The sequence below is a fragment of the Myodes glareolus genome, chromosome 2 (assembly GCF_982192425.1).
Source record: "Myodes glareolus chromosome 2, mMyoGla1.1, whole genome shotgun sequence".
NCBI classification, from domain to species: Eukaryota; Metazoa; Chordata; class Mammalia; order Rodentia; family Cricetidae; genus Myodes; species Myodes glareolus.
The window spans coordinates 65083451-65099178 of NC_142027.1; the positions used below are offsets into that span (position 1 = coordinate 65083451).

The window sequence follows — 15728 nt, forward strand, 5'->3', positions numbered from 1 at the left end:
AGCTCAGCAGAACAGTGAGTACATAGTTACTGAAGGTGGATCACTGAGATGCAAGAGTATTATCCACGTTCATGGTGGGAATGATGTGAAGAGATCAGTTTCCTGTGTTTTGGAAGAATGTGAACAACGGAACTACTCATCCATTTGCCTACCAGCCATTGGCACAGGTCTGTAGCCACAGGCTATCAAGGCTACATCCCAAAGTGTCGACTTCCCCATGGATTTGGTCCTCACTGGGTCTGGGTGATGACAGGGACACCTTCCCTAGGAGTAGACAGTTTCCTCACTCCAAGAATACCCATCTACAAGGGAATGAGCAAAGCCTGTGAGTTCTTTAAGTATAAGGAGGAAAATGAGTAGGGTATATTTATGTGCACCTGTGGTCCCAATGACTAAAAGGATGGAGGCAGGAGGAGTGAATTATGTCCCCATAATTGTCTACAAGGTTAGTCAAAGGCAACTACTATAATTTTCTGCAGCAGTTGTAGGCGCCATTAACAGGGATAATCCAGATGGACTCTCAGTCGATCAAGCCAGCTTTCCCAGGAGACTTTTACACTGCCTGTCATGTGACTTTGGCAGCTGTTTTTCACTTTTGGCTATTCCACAGCCTTTACTTTTCCAGTGGATTTGAGTGCTTGAGAAACAAGATCTGGATACATGTTAAAGACAGGAGTGGATCTACTCAGTGGCCGCTTTAAATTTTTCTGGGCAGCAAAAATGGTACAGAGTATGGGGAAGAAAGACATCTTCGAGGATAAGGATAACTAATATGCCTAGAATTGTAGACTATAACAAGTAGCTTACAGTTCTGGGTGCCTTAGAATTACCTTAGTTTGAATCAGGTCCCCAGAGGTAGCTGGGAGAATCTCAACACATGCATAAAATCTAACAGAGGCTCAGATTGTCTCTGTAAGAACCATGTTGTTGTTTCAGGGTGTATTATCTTTTTTCCTGCCTTTTATGATCTTATGAAAACTCTAGTAAATCAAGGGAGGACCATCACCTGGACTCTGTAATGGGAGGGGAGTGACCCTGGGAGCCAGGATCCGCTGAAAAGGACAGATGTGAATGTCACAAATCAGAATGGGTTTCAGGGGCTTTACCTGGAGCATTGACCTGTGGACAGTGTGGTGCAGAAACTTCTCCCCACTGCGTGTAGGATGTCAGAATTATTTGATGACATCATGTATGAGAACTATACAGCCATTAAAGGGGAACCAGGCATTTTTCTTTTCCTGTGACATCTGGAATTCCTTGTTTATATAGCAGCCTTTTGCAGGTAGATCTTACCTTGTCTTTTGTGTGTGTGTTTAAAGGAAATGCTCAACAAGACCCAGATGCAGTTGCTAAAGCCATAATGGATGCCATTGAAGAATTTATCCAGAAAACATCAGTGCAGGCTGTGAAGAAAGTCAAAGTTGTTATCTTGCAGCCTCATATCCTGGATGTTTTTTATGACAACATGAAAGACAGAGAAGGCTCCCTGGATCCTCCCCAGCCATCTCTACTGTCTAAGATCTCCTGTGAGTTGTTCGCTTTTATCAAATACATATTCCTCACCTTGATGCTGAGGGGAATGAAAGAAAAATTAATTGTCATTTTTCTCTTTAGCCTTTTTTGGCTTTTCAAAGCCCACTCCCCCCAAACAGAACACCCTGTTTTTGGAAAAGAAAATAGAGCAGACAGTTTTCCAGGTGTGTGGCATAGATGAAGACAGTGTGGAACGCACAATCTCCTGGATACAGAATCTGATCACCCAGGAGCAGCATTCCTATCGCAGTGATGATGAGTGTGTCAGAGACTTTGGTGAGAAGGAGTACAAGAAGCTGAATGAGCTGCAGGAGAGGCTGAATGTCGTCATTGAGCTGGACCAGAAGACATCTTTGATTAAAGTTGCAGGAATTAGCAGAGATGTGATAGGAGCTAAAGATGAGATTGAAAACCTGATCAAGAGCATCCGATTGGTTAAAGAGAAGAAAAGCCAGGCAGACTATGTTTCCACATTTGTGGAATGGCGATATGTTGACAACAACGTCATACACTGTTTCGACAAAATAGCTATCATGCAGTTGGAGGACGCACGGCAGGCAAAGCAGACGAGCACTGTTGTCAGAATTAATAATCAGGACTTCACAGTGAACTTGAGGACAAACACGGCCACAGGCCCTCAAGGACAGAGTGTCACAGTTCAGCGCATCTTAAAAGATGAAAGTAAGTTACATGCTCGTGGGTGTCAGTCGTTGCCCCATCTCTGATTTTTACATTATTTTAGAAACACAGCAGGATTTTGTTGTTGTTGTTGTTGTTTGTTTTTGTTTTTTGAGACTGTCCTGAAACTAGCTCTTTTTAACCAGGCTTGCCTCGAACTCACAGAGATCTTACCTATATCTCTCTAGTGCTGGAATTAAAGGTATGAGCCAGCACTCGGCTTGTTTTGTTTTGACAATGTTTTATTATTTAGCCATTGCTGGCCTGGAACTCTTCTGTTTTGTTTTTGAGACAGTGTTTCACTAATAGCCATGGCTTGTCTTGAACATAGATCAGGCTGGGTTCAAATTCAGAGATTTGCCTGCTTCTGCTTCCCAAATGCTTTGATTAAAGGCATGAGCCACACGTGCACTGTTATATTAAATTTTAAAGGAGTTAAAATTCAAGTAACACTAGTAGAATAATTTAAAGATCTTGGTCTCTAAGTTTCTAGAGCATACACTATGGCTAGGAAAATAGAGGATGGATGAGCCCAACAGCCCAAGATGAACCATCTTAACTGTAACAAGAGTTAACCTTGCATTTTCCATCTGGATCATTTATACTGGATCAGTTCTTCTGGTGAAATTATGACTGTCTGGGGCAGAGGTAGAAAAAAAATCATTTCAGAAGGAAAGCGGCCCAAGGTTCTCAAGAACACAACAGTCAAAAAGAGGACAGACTTGTTAGAGTTGGCCACTGTGTCTATGACAATGACCAAGAGAAGACCCGAATTCTATTACCATCTTCTCTTTCCTGTACTAAAGGTTCCTGTGTTCCAGGCCGGGTAGCGGCCTACAGGTTCCCTGTAAATCTGATCCCCAGGAAGGGAGTGTCTGTCTTGTGTAGGCTGACAATTCCTGCCCTCAAACCACATGAGTCTCCAATGGCTTCCCACGGACTAGATTCATCTTTTGTAGGATCAGTATAGATGAACCCCTAGACTCTAAGCAACACTGGAAGAATGACATATAATATGTGGTGTTCTACAGCCTCCCACAGACCAACCCTACCACCCACCCACTTTCCTAATGAGAATGGAGTGAGTCAAATGAGAAAATACATGTAGACTGCCCTCCAGTAGTACAAACTCATGAATGTGCAAATGACAGATTGTTCAAAACAAGTTAGTAATGAATTTGTTAAATCACATCAGAGTAGAGGCTGTGCACTAAATGAAGGTGAGTTACAGCATGTAGTCAGTTCTCACACCTTAGCAAGACAGAAACAGGAATAGGCAGAGAGGCTCCATCTCTAGGAAACCCTACCTCAGTACATCGATGGTTTTTGTCTTCTTCTGGAGAGGGTGCTGGGAAACAAGTCTCATATGTGTCAGGCAGGAGATCTACCACTGCACTATCTCACCCTAAATCATCGGCCTCTTCTAAACAAGTTTTCCACCTCATCCTGATACCAATGGTCCATGCTCCACACTTTTAACATCATCCTTTTAGAAAGATAAGGAATTTCTTGAATATACAGAATTATGAGAAAATACACAAGAGGGAGGCAGGTTTTGTCAAAGCATACTGGAAATGTACACAGGAGCCCTCAAATATCTATTTTGCAGCTGAAATCCCTTCAAATTGGAGTGACATGAGGCAGAAAACATTGCTTGTGGTCAGTCTGCAAACCAGTGATCCTGAGTATATCATGGTGGCAAACAAGTTCCAACAGACCTGCCGGAAATTTGTCATAGAGAAGGTAAGTTGGCTGCTGAGTTTTCTAATGAAAAAGTTATATAGTTATTTAAGTGATATAACCAATGTTCCTGAATAAACTCACTCATATATGAGTCTGTAGAGGTGGCCCATGGGTAAAAGTTTCTTTTGTAATAGAATAGAATCCCAAGTTCCAAGTTTGGTTTCCAGACCCACATCAGCTAGCTTACAATAGCCTGAAACTGTGGCACCTATCTAGCCAACCTAACTTGGTGTGTTAACTTCGGACGAGTAAGATGGCCTTGTCTATGTGTGTGTTTGTGCGTGTGCATGCATGTGTCCCTGTGTGCGTGTGTGTGGAGGAGGGTTAGAGGGAAGAGACTGTTTACATATGTAAAAGTTAGACTATAACTCTGTGGAATCAGTGTCCTTCCAACTTTAAGGATCGAACTCAGGTCGCCATATTCTTCCTGAGCTGTCTTACCAGTTCTAAAAATATTTCTGAATATAGGACGCTGTCACTTGGCACTGAATTTGCTACAGTAGAATTTTTGTTCATGAGACACAAAGACGACAGCTGGCTATCACTTGGCAAGAGTTCTTGGGTTTTCCAGAATAGCTTAATACTTTTTAAATTTATAGATCGAACGGATCCAGAATCCAGCTCTCTGGAAAAAGTACCAGGCAAACAAAAAAATCATGGATGAAAAGAATGGCCATGAAAGAAATGAGAAACAACTCTTCCACGGGACGGAGGCTAGCTCTATTCTACACCTCAACAGTCACGGTTTTAACCGCAGCTACGCTGGGAAGAATGGTGAGAAAGGATGCAATCAGTTTCCCCAAATGGGCTGCTGACTTGGAACCACCCTGGGCTCCATTCACTGTGTTCCTCACATTGTAGTAGTAAATGGCGATAAATTTCAATTTCACCCCAAGGATTTGACAACCTCTTTGAGGAGGAAAATTAATAAGAACAATGATGATGATGATGATGATAAACGAAATATTCATATATTCTAGCCGATCATTCCTTTCACATTAGTTGACATAGTGGGCTAACATGCTGGTTTATATCAGTAGTACACTGAACTACTTTAAAATGTCTTTCTCTTTGCAGCCACATGCTATGGGAAGGGAACCTATTTTGCTGTCGATGCTTCCTATTCAGCTAATGATACATATTCCAGACCAGATGCCAATGGGAAGAAGCATATGTATTACGCGCAGGTTCTCACTGGGAACTACACAAAGGGAAACCAGTCACTGATTGTGCCTCCTCCAAGGAACCCTCAAAATCCTACTGACTTGTACGACACTGTCACAGATGATGATATAAACCCAAGTATATTTGTAGTGTTCTATGACAATCAAGCATACCCAGAGTATCTCATCACCTTTAGGCGGTGACACTTCAGGGCACCTTCACGCATCTGCTGCAAGACAGATTTTAGCAGTTTCCTCCCTACGATGTCTCTAAGAGCACAAGGTCTTCTTTGCCGTGGACATGTTTCCTCAGCTGCTCCTCCATGGTGGAAATGAATCCACTTGAGAGCCAATCTAATTGAAAATTTACATCAGGTAACAGCTGAAGCTGTGCTGTCTCAAATGTGACAGTAACATCCTCACAGACTTTCAGGACACCACGCAATTCTGGCTGCCACCAGTGGAATCATGTCAGAGAGGCAGTGTGTCGTGGGGACACACAGTCACTGAACCAGGAAGACTGCCAACGGCAAGCTGAACAGATCCAGAGCAGAGAACCTGTTCCTTCACTAACATCCCTGTGCCATGTGGGTTGGACAACTCCAGACAGGGCTATGTACAAACTGGGTACATGAGCTAGCAGATGGCTCGTGGTCGGTGTGAACTGAGCTACAAGGAGGGGCACTGCTCAGAAGCTGTGGCCCTATTTGTAAGAAGTTTCTTTTAATGTCAACCCCAATGTTCTGGCTACCTACTGAAATTAATGGGATAACCCCTGCTTCATCTCCAGGGGAACTCTTCCACCCTGTGAGAATGAGTGAACGCTGAGGAGATCTGCTAGCATCTTTCCCAGGGTAGGCCATCTTGTGATGACTTCACAGCTTTGTGTGTAAGCCAATTAGTCAGGCTGCTAACTCAGAGTCTTCTGGATGGTAATTCTTTCTTGTGGTACTGGGGACTGAACCCAGGACCTCACATAAGCCAGGAAAAGCTCTACCACTGAGCTACACAGCCCCAGCCCTCTTTACTTCTTATGTTGAGGCAGGATCTCATTTAGTTGCACAGGCTGGCTCTGATATCCTTCCGTAGCCTTGGCAGGCCTTGAACTCACTCTCTTCCTGCTTTGGCTACTTGTGTGAGGCCTGTGCCACCAGACCTGGCTAACAATGTTCTTCTAATTTTCTCCTGTCAATTTCAGACTCAGTGCCATTTATTGAGTACCTAGACATGTCCATGTAGAGTGAGAGATGTGGTCACAAACATGACCTTGTTCCCATGAATAGTGCTTTGGGAAGAGTTTTTCCATATTTCAGGGCTTAAGGGAACATGTTCAGAGTACAAGAAATGTTCTTATTTGAGATCACTGAGGCAGGAACCCTGAGAGCCAGCTTACTGAGTCTTGGTGCTGGTGTCCAGCCCTTATCTCTTCCCACCACAGAACTTGGCCTTGAGAGAAGCAGGTGCTGTTTTGGCCTTCAATCAGTGGCCATCATACAGTGACTATCAATGAGTGATCATTACTCAGTGTTCATCACATGGTGGTTATTACACGTGATCTTCATGTAGTGACTATCACATGGTGTCTTTCACATAATGTCCGTCACACAGTGACCATCACAGTTGCAAGTGTCTCATGTCTGTGAAGTGACCTCAGATATCCCTGGCTTTTGTCCTTCTGAATTCGGTGCCCACTCTACTTCTTATTAGGAGTTCTGTAGGCCAAGGAGCTAGTGCTGTGTAAAGTTCTCGGGTGATACATCCTGGGTGTTGGGAGAATTAAGGTGCTGCTTCCCACCATAGGGTTCACCAGGGGACCTCAAGGGGAGCAAGGGTCACCATTGCTGCCACAACAACACAGAGGCCTTGGAACTTCTGCTGCTCTTTCTAAGTGGGCTGGCACAGACTGTGGCTTAGGAGGGGCTGGCTTCCTCTGCACTGGCATCTGAACTCAGTGCCAACAGTGGTCTTAGGAAACAGAATAAAAATAAGAGGTCTGTTTTCATCTGCTTTTGTCCTCCAGTGGTTTAGTTAACTCAGGGCAAGGCTGAATAGCCTGATGTTACACTGTGGAATAAAGACCCAACCAGCAAATGTCAGCCTTTCCTCACTTCTAGTAAAATTACTTGAAAAAAGTCTCTTGGTAGAATCATTTTTCCCCTAAAGGGCAAACATGGGGAGGGTCTGTGTAGGTCACTGATGTACAGTGGCCACAATTAGCAGAATAGCACTGAGGGTCCTTAAGGTTCTATGCTGAGTTGGGAACTACGGGAGGGGTACCATGCACCTTAAGGTTCAGAGAGCCTGTATCCAGTGAGCTCCCAGCCTGCGGCCCTAGACTGGTCTGGATAGCTTACTGTAGGACCACACAGCCTATGCTCCTTGGACACCTGACGAATGTGCTGAAGGCTCAATCTGTGGTGTCCTCCATGCATTATAGAATCTGCTTTCAGTGGGCACCTGGAAGATTCCAACAGCCCTAACCATGATCCACACCAGGATTTGGGGCCCAGAAACTTCACCTTTGTATCGCTTAGTGCAAAAACAGAATTAAAACCTCAACTCAGGGGCCAGACAGAGGGCTCAGTGCTGTGGGACAATGGTTTTACCCTTTAAAGATTTGTTTCTCTTACTTGTTTAATAAAATGCTGATTGGTCAGTAACCTGGCAGGAAGTAGAGTCAGGGCAATGAGATCAGGAGAGTTCTAGGAAGAGAAAAGATTCAGTTTGCACTTGTCACCCAGACACAGAGGAAGCCAAACACAGACAAAGCAAGATGTACCTGCCTTGTGGAAAAAGGTACCAAGTCACTTCACTAACACAGTCAAGTATTATGGACTAATATAAATTATAAGAGTTAATAATTAGCCTGAGCTAATAGGCCAATCGGTTTATAATTAATGGAAGCCTCTGTGTGTTTATTTGGGACTAAACAGATATGGGACCTGGTGGGACAGAAACCTCTGTCAACAGATCAGTGGTTAAGAGCATTTGCTCTTGCAGAGGACATGGGTTTAGTTCCCAGCTCCCACATGGCAGTTCATGGCCACTTGTAACTAGAGTTTCAGAAGCCAATGGCCTCTTTTTATGACCTCTGAGGGAACTGCACACATGTGGAACACATACATACATGCAGGTAAACACACATATTAAATAAAAGAAAGTCTTAAAAGGTGTCAAAACTATGCAACTGTACTAACTACATCCACAGCTATCATCAAGAACTGATTAGGTCATTTCATTAAAAACAAAACAAAACCAAAGATCCCAAAACTTTTTCAGGATGCCTTGAAAGCACAATGGCCCTAGCCACTGTACCTACTGAAAACAATATGGGTTTGTTAGTCCTGCTGACTCAGATACAACTCAGCTGGAACCTACAGGAGTGCGTGAGCTCCAATGGCCTCTGCAGAACCCAAGGACTTCTTTACCAGTTGGTATTTCTCACTCAGCTGTGGTCCTCTAGAGCAGGATGGGGTGGGAGCCAGGTCATGCTGGCTTTCTCTGTGATCACCCTCTCCTACCTCTTGGCAATCAGCCAGGGCCTCACAATCTCTGGCTAACGTCAGGGAACCCCCTCCCATCTCCCACTTCTACCAATGTTGTCTGAACTTTTCCCAGGTCTTTGTATAACACCATTCCTTCCCAGAGAATGAAAGACTTCTCTACTGTAGAGCATCCAAGCTTCTCTGAGCCCGGCATACACTGAGTCCATTCTGTGTCAGTCAATGCCTTCAGAGAACCTAGAATGCCTCGTGAGAAACTTACCTAGAAACAATATTTGCTGAGCAGTTTCATCAAATAATGCTCGTGCTGGAAACTAAAATGTGTTTGTTTCCTCTAAAATCAAAAAAGAGCTGTAACCCAGCTCTGACTCTATTGGTGTTTATAACAAGGCAACTGCTGAGAGCTCCAGGACTCACCAGATATGCCTGCACAGGATGCCCACAGGATACTGAACCCTGGAGTGAGTCTCGGGTTATCTCTTCTTTTCTCCCCTACTCTATACAGGTATCACAGCTGATGACTCACAGCTGAGCCATGCAGAGAAAACCAAAAAGTACCTGAAGAAAGAGATCTGTTCTGTGATGTAATCAAATCTAAGAACAGAAACAGCTCTGATCACAGCAAGCTTCGTGCCATAGCCACTGGTGGAGCATTGCCTACACCACTCTCTCGTCTGCCTACTCAAAGAGTTAGGAGTGTGCTGTGCTCCTTCAATGCTGAGCACTGGCTCAAGTTCTGTGAATGAGGCAGTAACCGCATAAAACTCCCTATCCTCGTAGAGTTATGTTGTGCTGGGGGAAGAGAGGACCTCTGAGGGCTAAGAGAGAAAACAAACAGCCATGCAGGCTGGTTGATGTACACATGAGTGTACATGCAGGTTGGTTAGTACGCCTGTGTAGACATGAGACAGATCCTCCTTTCTACCTCCCTTCACTCTAGACACTATCGTCTGGTCATTTAAAACATCCCATCGGAATGTACACAGAGATATATAGGAGACAAAAATACCAAAAATATATAAAGTCTTACTCTGTAGCATCTGATGTAACTAGCTTTTGGTAAGTCTGTGAAAAGCCTGCTGACTGGTCCAATAAACTGCATCCTGCTATAAGAGGCCTCATGGCCTCGAAAGCTTGCAGCAATATGGTGATTGGGAAAGATGAACAATAACCAGACAGGCAAACACCCGGGCCAGAGTAGGGCAGCTCTGCAGATGGTGGGGACCAACCCATTCTAGGAATCATGGTTACCAGTGCTGGGCCAGCAGTGCTGAGACTGGGAGAAGGGAGCAGCGAGGCTCTGCTCGAGGCTTCCGCTGGATGCCTTCAGTGCTGTGCTCTGTTCCTGCTTTCTGCACCACACAGTCTCACACGTAAGGATTTCTGGTTGGATAAAGGGAAGGCATATCTTCAGAAGGAAAGAGATGCCATCATTTCCTAATGAGAAAATAAGATACCAGTTAGCGTTCTCAATTTGAAATAAAACATTTAAGAAGGTAGCAGCCCAGCTTTTGATTTTTCTAGTTTAAATTCAGTCCATACAGGAACACAGGCGCCACTCACAGCAGACATCCTTCTGGTGGGTTTCTCATACCCTGCCAAGGCAGCCCTTCTCATTGCAGGGATAGGTTCTCTCTCCTTTTTTACATCTTATATCAAAGCTTGATTTCCCACCACTGCTTTCACTCCTAAACCTGATGCTAATCAGAATAAACTTTATCTTTTCTGGATTCCTTTTTATTAATTGTGTGGAGAGAAGAGACTGACAATGCTGTCTTTCTCATCATTCATTGCCTTAACTCCTTTTTTTCCAAATTTTTGAGACATGGTCTCATTATGTAACCTCATTGGCTGTCCTGGAACTTGCTATGGAGACCAGGCTGGCCTCAAACTCATAAAGATCCTCCTGTCTCTACCTTAGAGTGCTGAGAATAACAGCCTGTGCCACCACAAAGGCCTGCCACCTTACTTTTGAAACAAAATTTCCCTCTAAACCCAGAACTCAGACTGGAGAATCTGTGTGGCCAGTGAGCCCCTGGGACCTCCTGTCTCTGAATCATTCAACTCCTGAGTTACAGACGTGTACCATGCCTGGCCTTTTATGCAGATCTTTAAACAGCAGTAATGGTTTATGATCTACATTCACCCTTCATTAGGGAAATGGTCAAAACGTGGGCTTCAAACAACAAGACCACCCCACATGAGTTAATCTCAGTTAATTAATTAATTCAGTTAATCTCAGAAGTCCTAGAAGATAGACCTCAACTTCTCTGGAAGTGTTATTTGAGAGAAGAAGCAAAAATTTTAGAACAACAGGGAAAAGCAAAAGGACTAGAGATTTCCCAAGATCAAATATTTGGTGAGGGATATTACTCTGATCCTCAGGCTCTTTACAACAAATACACCTTGTCCCTATGTAGCACAGCAGCTTTAAATGCTTAGGACAGGATTCAGTATCCAGGAAATAGAATTGAATCATCTATTATGGTTAAACAGGGTAAGAGAGAACACTTTAGTGACTTTTTACAAAGATTAATAAAAGCTGTACAAATAGGAGTAACAGACCCAGAAGAAAGATGTGTACTCACGTAGATGTGTATGTGGAGGTGCAGCCAGTATTGTACCAATGAATGTAGGTTGAAAAAAGACAGACAAGGTAACCTGAAATCATCAGGAAACTGATTGGGGGACCTCTCACAGACACCCATGTCAGACGTGGTCCAGTCATTTCCAGTTACTTTGGAGAACATGTCTCACAAGGAAAATTAAAAATCCAGTGTCTACTGTAAAAAAAAATTATGCTGGTCTAGATGATAGAATAGACATGGAGGATGAATCCAAAACTCCAGCAGGAAATAGGAAAAACACTTTCTGGCAGGCTTCTATAAATAATTAAAGAACAAAGCTAAGAGTATGTATGGATGGCATTGTAATTGAAGGCTTGCTAGACATGGGTGTGGATGGAAGTATCATTATTCCAGAATCTTGGCATCTGAAGTAACCTATTCAAAAGGCAGATATTCAGTTCCTAGGAATTGGAACCTTATCCAAGTAAAACAAATCACAAGATATATTGAATGCATAGGGCCAGAAGGAAGGCTGAGGCTATATGTAGTTAATGTTGCAGTGAAATTATGGGGTCATGACCAATTTCAGCAAGGGAATACCCAGATTAACATTTCTGCAGCTACAAAAACTTATGTTTCTGGGGAAGGTATTATAAGGTATTATAGACAAAAGTCACAAACCATTCAGGTTGTACAAGAATACAAAACAAATGATAAATGTTCAGTAGTACTAATGGCCCTGCTTTAAAATGGTTAACTGAGAAACCAATATGGGTTAAACAATGGCCCTAAACAGAAGAAAAGCTGCAGGCTTTAGAACAGCTGGTACATTAGCAACTATAAGCTCACCACATTGAAGAATCTACCAGCCTTTGGAATTATCCCATATTTGTTGTTAAAAAGAAATCTGGAAAATGGATAATGATGGCAGATCTTCCAGCTGTCGACATAGTTATTTAACCTATTGGTCCTCTACAATCTGAAATTCCCCTGCCTTCTCTGTTACCAAAAGGATGGCCTCTCATAATTTCTGATTTAGAGAATTGTTTCTTCACTATTCCTTTACAAGAAAAGGATAGGGAAAATTTGCCTTCACTGTGCCTACTTATAATAATTCTCAGCCTAGTAGGAGAAACCAATGGACTATCCTCCCAGAGGATAGTCACTAGTCACACCCTTTGCCAATACTTTGTCAGTCAGTCACTGGAATAAATACATAAGCAATTTCCTAAGTAGCAAATCTAACAAAACATGGATAACATTTTGTTATCTGATTCAAATACAGATACTTTAGAAAAAATTGTTGGAGGAAAGGTCACTTGTTTTGTTCTTGGCTACTCAGCCCCAAAATAGTCACAAAGAAACTGTATTAATTAAATCACTGCTTGGCCCATTAGCTCAAACATCTTATTGGCTAACTCTTGCATATTAATTTATCCCATTTCTATTATTTTGTGTATCATCACGTGTCTATGGCTTTCTTGCTAAAGTTCTGGCATCAATCTCTGGCATGGCTACATGGCTCCTTTCTAACTCTTCCTCGTTTCTCTGAGCATTCAGCTTAGTTTTCTCTGCCTATCTAAATTCTGCCCTATCAATAGGCCAAGGCAGTTTCTTTATTCTTTAACTAATAAAAGCAACACATAGACAGAAGAACCTCCCACACCAAAGAATGTTTGAAGAAGTAAGAAAGTTTTGCCTAAATGAGGATTACAAAATGCTCCTTAAAACATTTAAAGAAGAGATTCAGTCAGTTACCTAGGTTACAAAATAGGTTTACAGAAAATTAGAACATAAAAGACACAAATTAGGATAGACCTTTTGTGGACTCTTAATGATTTTCAAAAATTGTTAAGAGATATTTCTAGTCTATGACTGGCTGTTGGGATAACACCCAATCTAATAATTCATTTAAATAAAAGTTTATATGGTGACAAATACTTAAATTAGTCCAAGTTAATTAACAGCTGAAGCAGAAAAAGATTGAGGATTATTGAGGAAAAATGACAGGAAGCACATGTGAGATAGGATGAATCCACATCTTCATTGTATTCTGGTTTTATTGCCTTCCAGAATTTCACCTACAGTAATATGAATGCAGGGGAAAGATATCTTTGAATGATCTTTTACCACATAAACCAAGTTATTCAAGCTTTTAATGGGCAACTGCCTTGAGATCAGAAAATGCTGATTCAGAAATCATGCATTTATTAGAAGTTATGGGCATCATGAGTATTCCTGCACAAATAAAGACAGACAATGGTCCAGCATATGCATCTAAGAAAATGAAACAGTTTTTTGCTTATTATAATATAAAGCATATTACAGGTATAGCGTATTACAGGTATACCAAACAATCCTACAGGTCTGACAGTAATAGAATACTCAAATTGAACTATAAAGGATATGCTAAACAAACAGAAAGGTATGGAAAAATACCCCTATAAGTAGATTGAATAATGCTTTATTAAACTTGAATTTTCATAACACTATGAGAAAGGAACAACAGCAGCAGAGAGACATTGTATTATAGAAAAAAACTTCTGAATTAAATCAGGCTGTGTATTTCAAGGATATGTTGACCACACAATGGAAACAAGGAGATGTGCTATGTTAGGAAAGGGGTTTCCCTCTTGTATCCACAGGAGAAGAAAAACTATGGATACCATTAAAGATTAATAAGAATTCACTTTGTAAAAGAGAAAATTCTTAGAAAAGAGTAATGACAGTTCATCCACAAAGCTGTTACCCATACAGGTGGTAAAGAAACCATATAAGGTTGGGGAGGGTTCTGTTCTTGTCTTTATAGGAAAATGCACATCTTTAAAAAGTCAAGAGATCCTAGACATTAGGATGTTGAAATAGGGAAACAAATTATCTGAAAGGATCACCAAGAAAAAAAAATATGACTTATGAGGACAGGTGATCAAAATTTATACATATGAATATATATTTATAAATATAGAAGCTGGCTATGGAGTTGGACAATGGCTAGCTTTCTTTAAATCCAAGCATGTTGTTTAAAGAAAAAAAATCAGAGTTTCTGTTTCATGTCAGAAAACATCTGGTTTGTGACAGAAAGAAGACAGAATTTTTTTTAGAATAAAATTTTATTTGTAGTAAAAGTTTAGTAATTTAAATTACAATCCAACTTGTACTCCTGATATTCCTCTCTCTGTTCTACTGTTTAATTTTTTTAAGAAAAAAAAGAGCTTTTCCCTAACTATTTTGGGTTATGCATTCTTCCTCTAATATAGTGTAAGCTCTATGAAGGCGGAAATATTTTCTTGTTCACAAAGCACAGAAAATAAGAAGAACAAAGTAGGTGTTCAGTAGATAATTTGTTGAGTGGATATTTTTAATTATTTTAAAATCTAAGCCAGGCATAGTATGCTATGTCTGTAATTCCAGTACTTTAGAAACTGAAGTAGGAAAATTTCTGCAAGTTTGAAACTGACCAGGGATGCAGTAAGTATCAGTTTTGAATATAAACAAAAACTAGGGACTGGATAGACAGCTCAGTGGTTAAGAGTACTTAGTTTTTGACAGAGGACCTGGGTTTGGTTTCCAATACCCACATGATGGTATAACCATCTGTAACAATATGTCCAGGGGATCTGATACCTTCTGACCTCTAGTAGTACCACACAAAACACTCATACAGATAACGTAATAAAAAATTTTGAAAGTCTAATGCACAAAAATATGGCTCATCTTATGACAGGGTTGAAAAGTTTATCTGGTTATTCTTTATCAATAAAGTCAGATCTCAGGGTAAGAACCTAAATGATCTCTCCTTCCTTATTGCAAAAGGGATGAGAATCTTTCTAAGCCCCCCCCCCACTTTTTTGTCATTCTGTGTGTCCTTAGTCCTCCAAAATCTCTATAGCTAATTTTGATCAGCTAGTAGCTAGCTATACCCTCTGATTCGAAGTAAAGTTTATTTGAAGTCTCAGCCGTGTCAAAGTGTCATCAAAATTTCCCACATTTCCCCCTTGATGTCAAAATAAAAAAGGAAAGTTTTTTATTCTAACACAGTAAAATTATATACAATAACAATTATCAGGTAAGAATTGAATTAATAATGTACAGTCGATTTGCATTTGGGAAATTCAGAGAAAATACTCTATTATTTATCTTATCTTAGTGAATCCAAAGTTTTGTGCCTAATTCACTGTCTTTTTAGACATTAAAACATCTTCTTAGATAAACAATTTAAGCTTTTATATCTCGACATTATACACTTTACAACTCTTTTGTGAGTTTCTTTTCTGAATTAGGTAACAAGGAAAATTGTAACTATAACTGTCTAGCCTTCAACCCTATCAGAGACTCAAGAAGGACATAAATATTTTCTGAGTAAACAGGAAGTGTGGAGCAAACAACTTCCAAAACTGTAGAAATGACTGGGACATTTGGCTGCCTGGACAGTAACCTAAGGTTCCTCTGCAGTGTTGAGGCATCCATCTTCAACATACAGGCCTAGAATATCTGACAGACTTTTCTGTGAAGCAAGGATTTTGAAAGACTGTCCTATCTTG

At 41.2% G+C, this 15728-nt stretch overlaps 1 protein-coding gene across 5 annotated transcripts in view; it reads left to right on the forward strand.

Annotated features, from left to right (window-relative positions):
* The window catches only part of LOC125413061 (protein mono-ADP-ribosyltransferase PARP14), a 651703-nt gene that overhangs the window by 405315 nt on the left and 230660 nt on the right, over positions 1-15728 (forward strand). For 3 of the 5 annotated variants that reach the window (XM_087901085.1, XM_087901074.1, XM_087901069.1), the window contains 6 exons: positions 3-167; positions 1320-1526; positions 1615-2214; positions 3821-3954; positions 4554-4728; positions 5032-7213. The exons of 1 other annotated variant lie outside the window; for it this stretch is intronic. In XM_087901085.1, coding sequence (XP_087757211.1) covers positions 3-167; positions 1320-1526; positions 1615-2214; positions 3821-3954; positions 4554-4728; positions 5032-5321 — 1571 coding nt within the window. In that variant the 3' untranslated portion in view covers positions 5322-7213. Of the gene's footprint in view, positions 1-2; positions 168-1319; positions 1527-1614; positions 2215-3820; positions 3955-4553; positions 4729-5031; positions 8016-15728 lie in introns of those variants that run through there. One more of the 5 variants, XM_087901086.1, reaches the window with a different exon arrangement.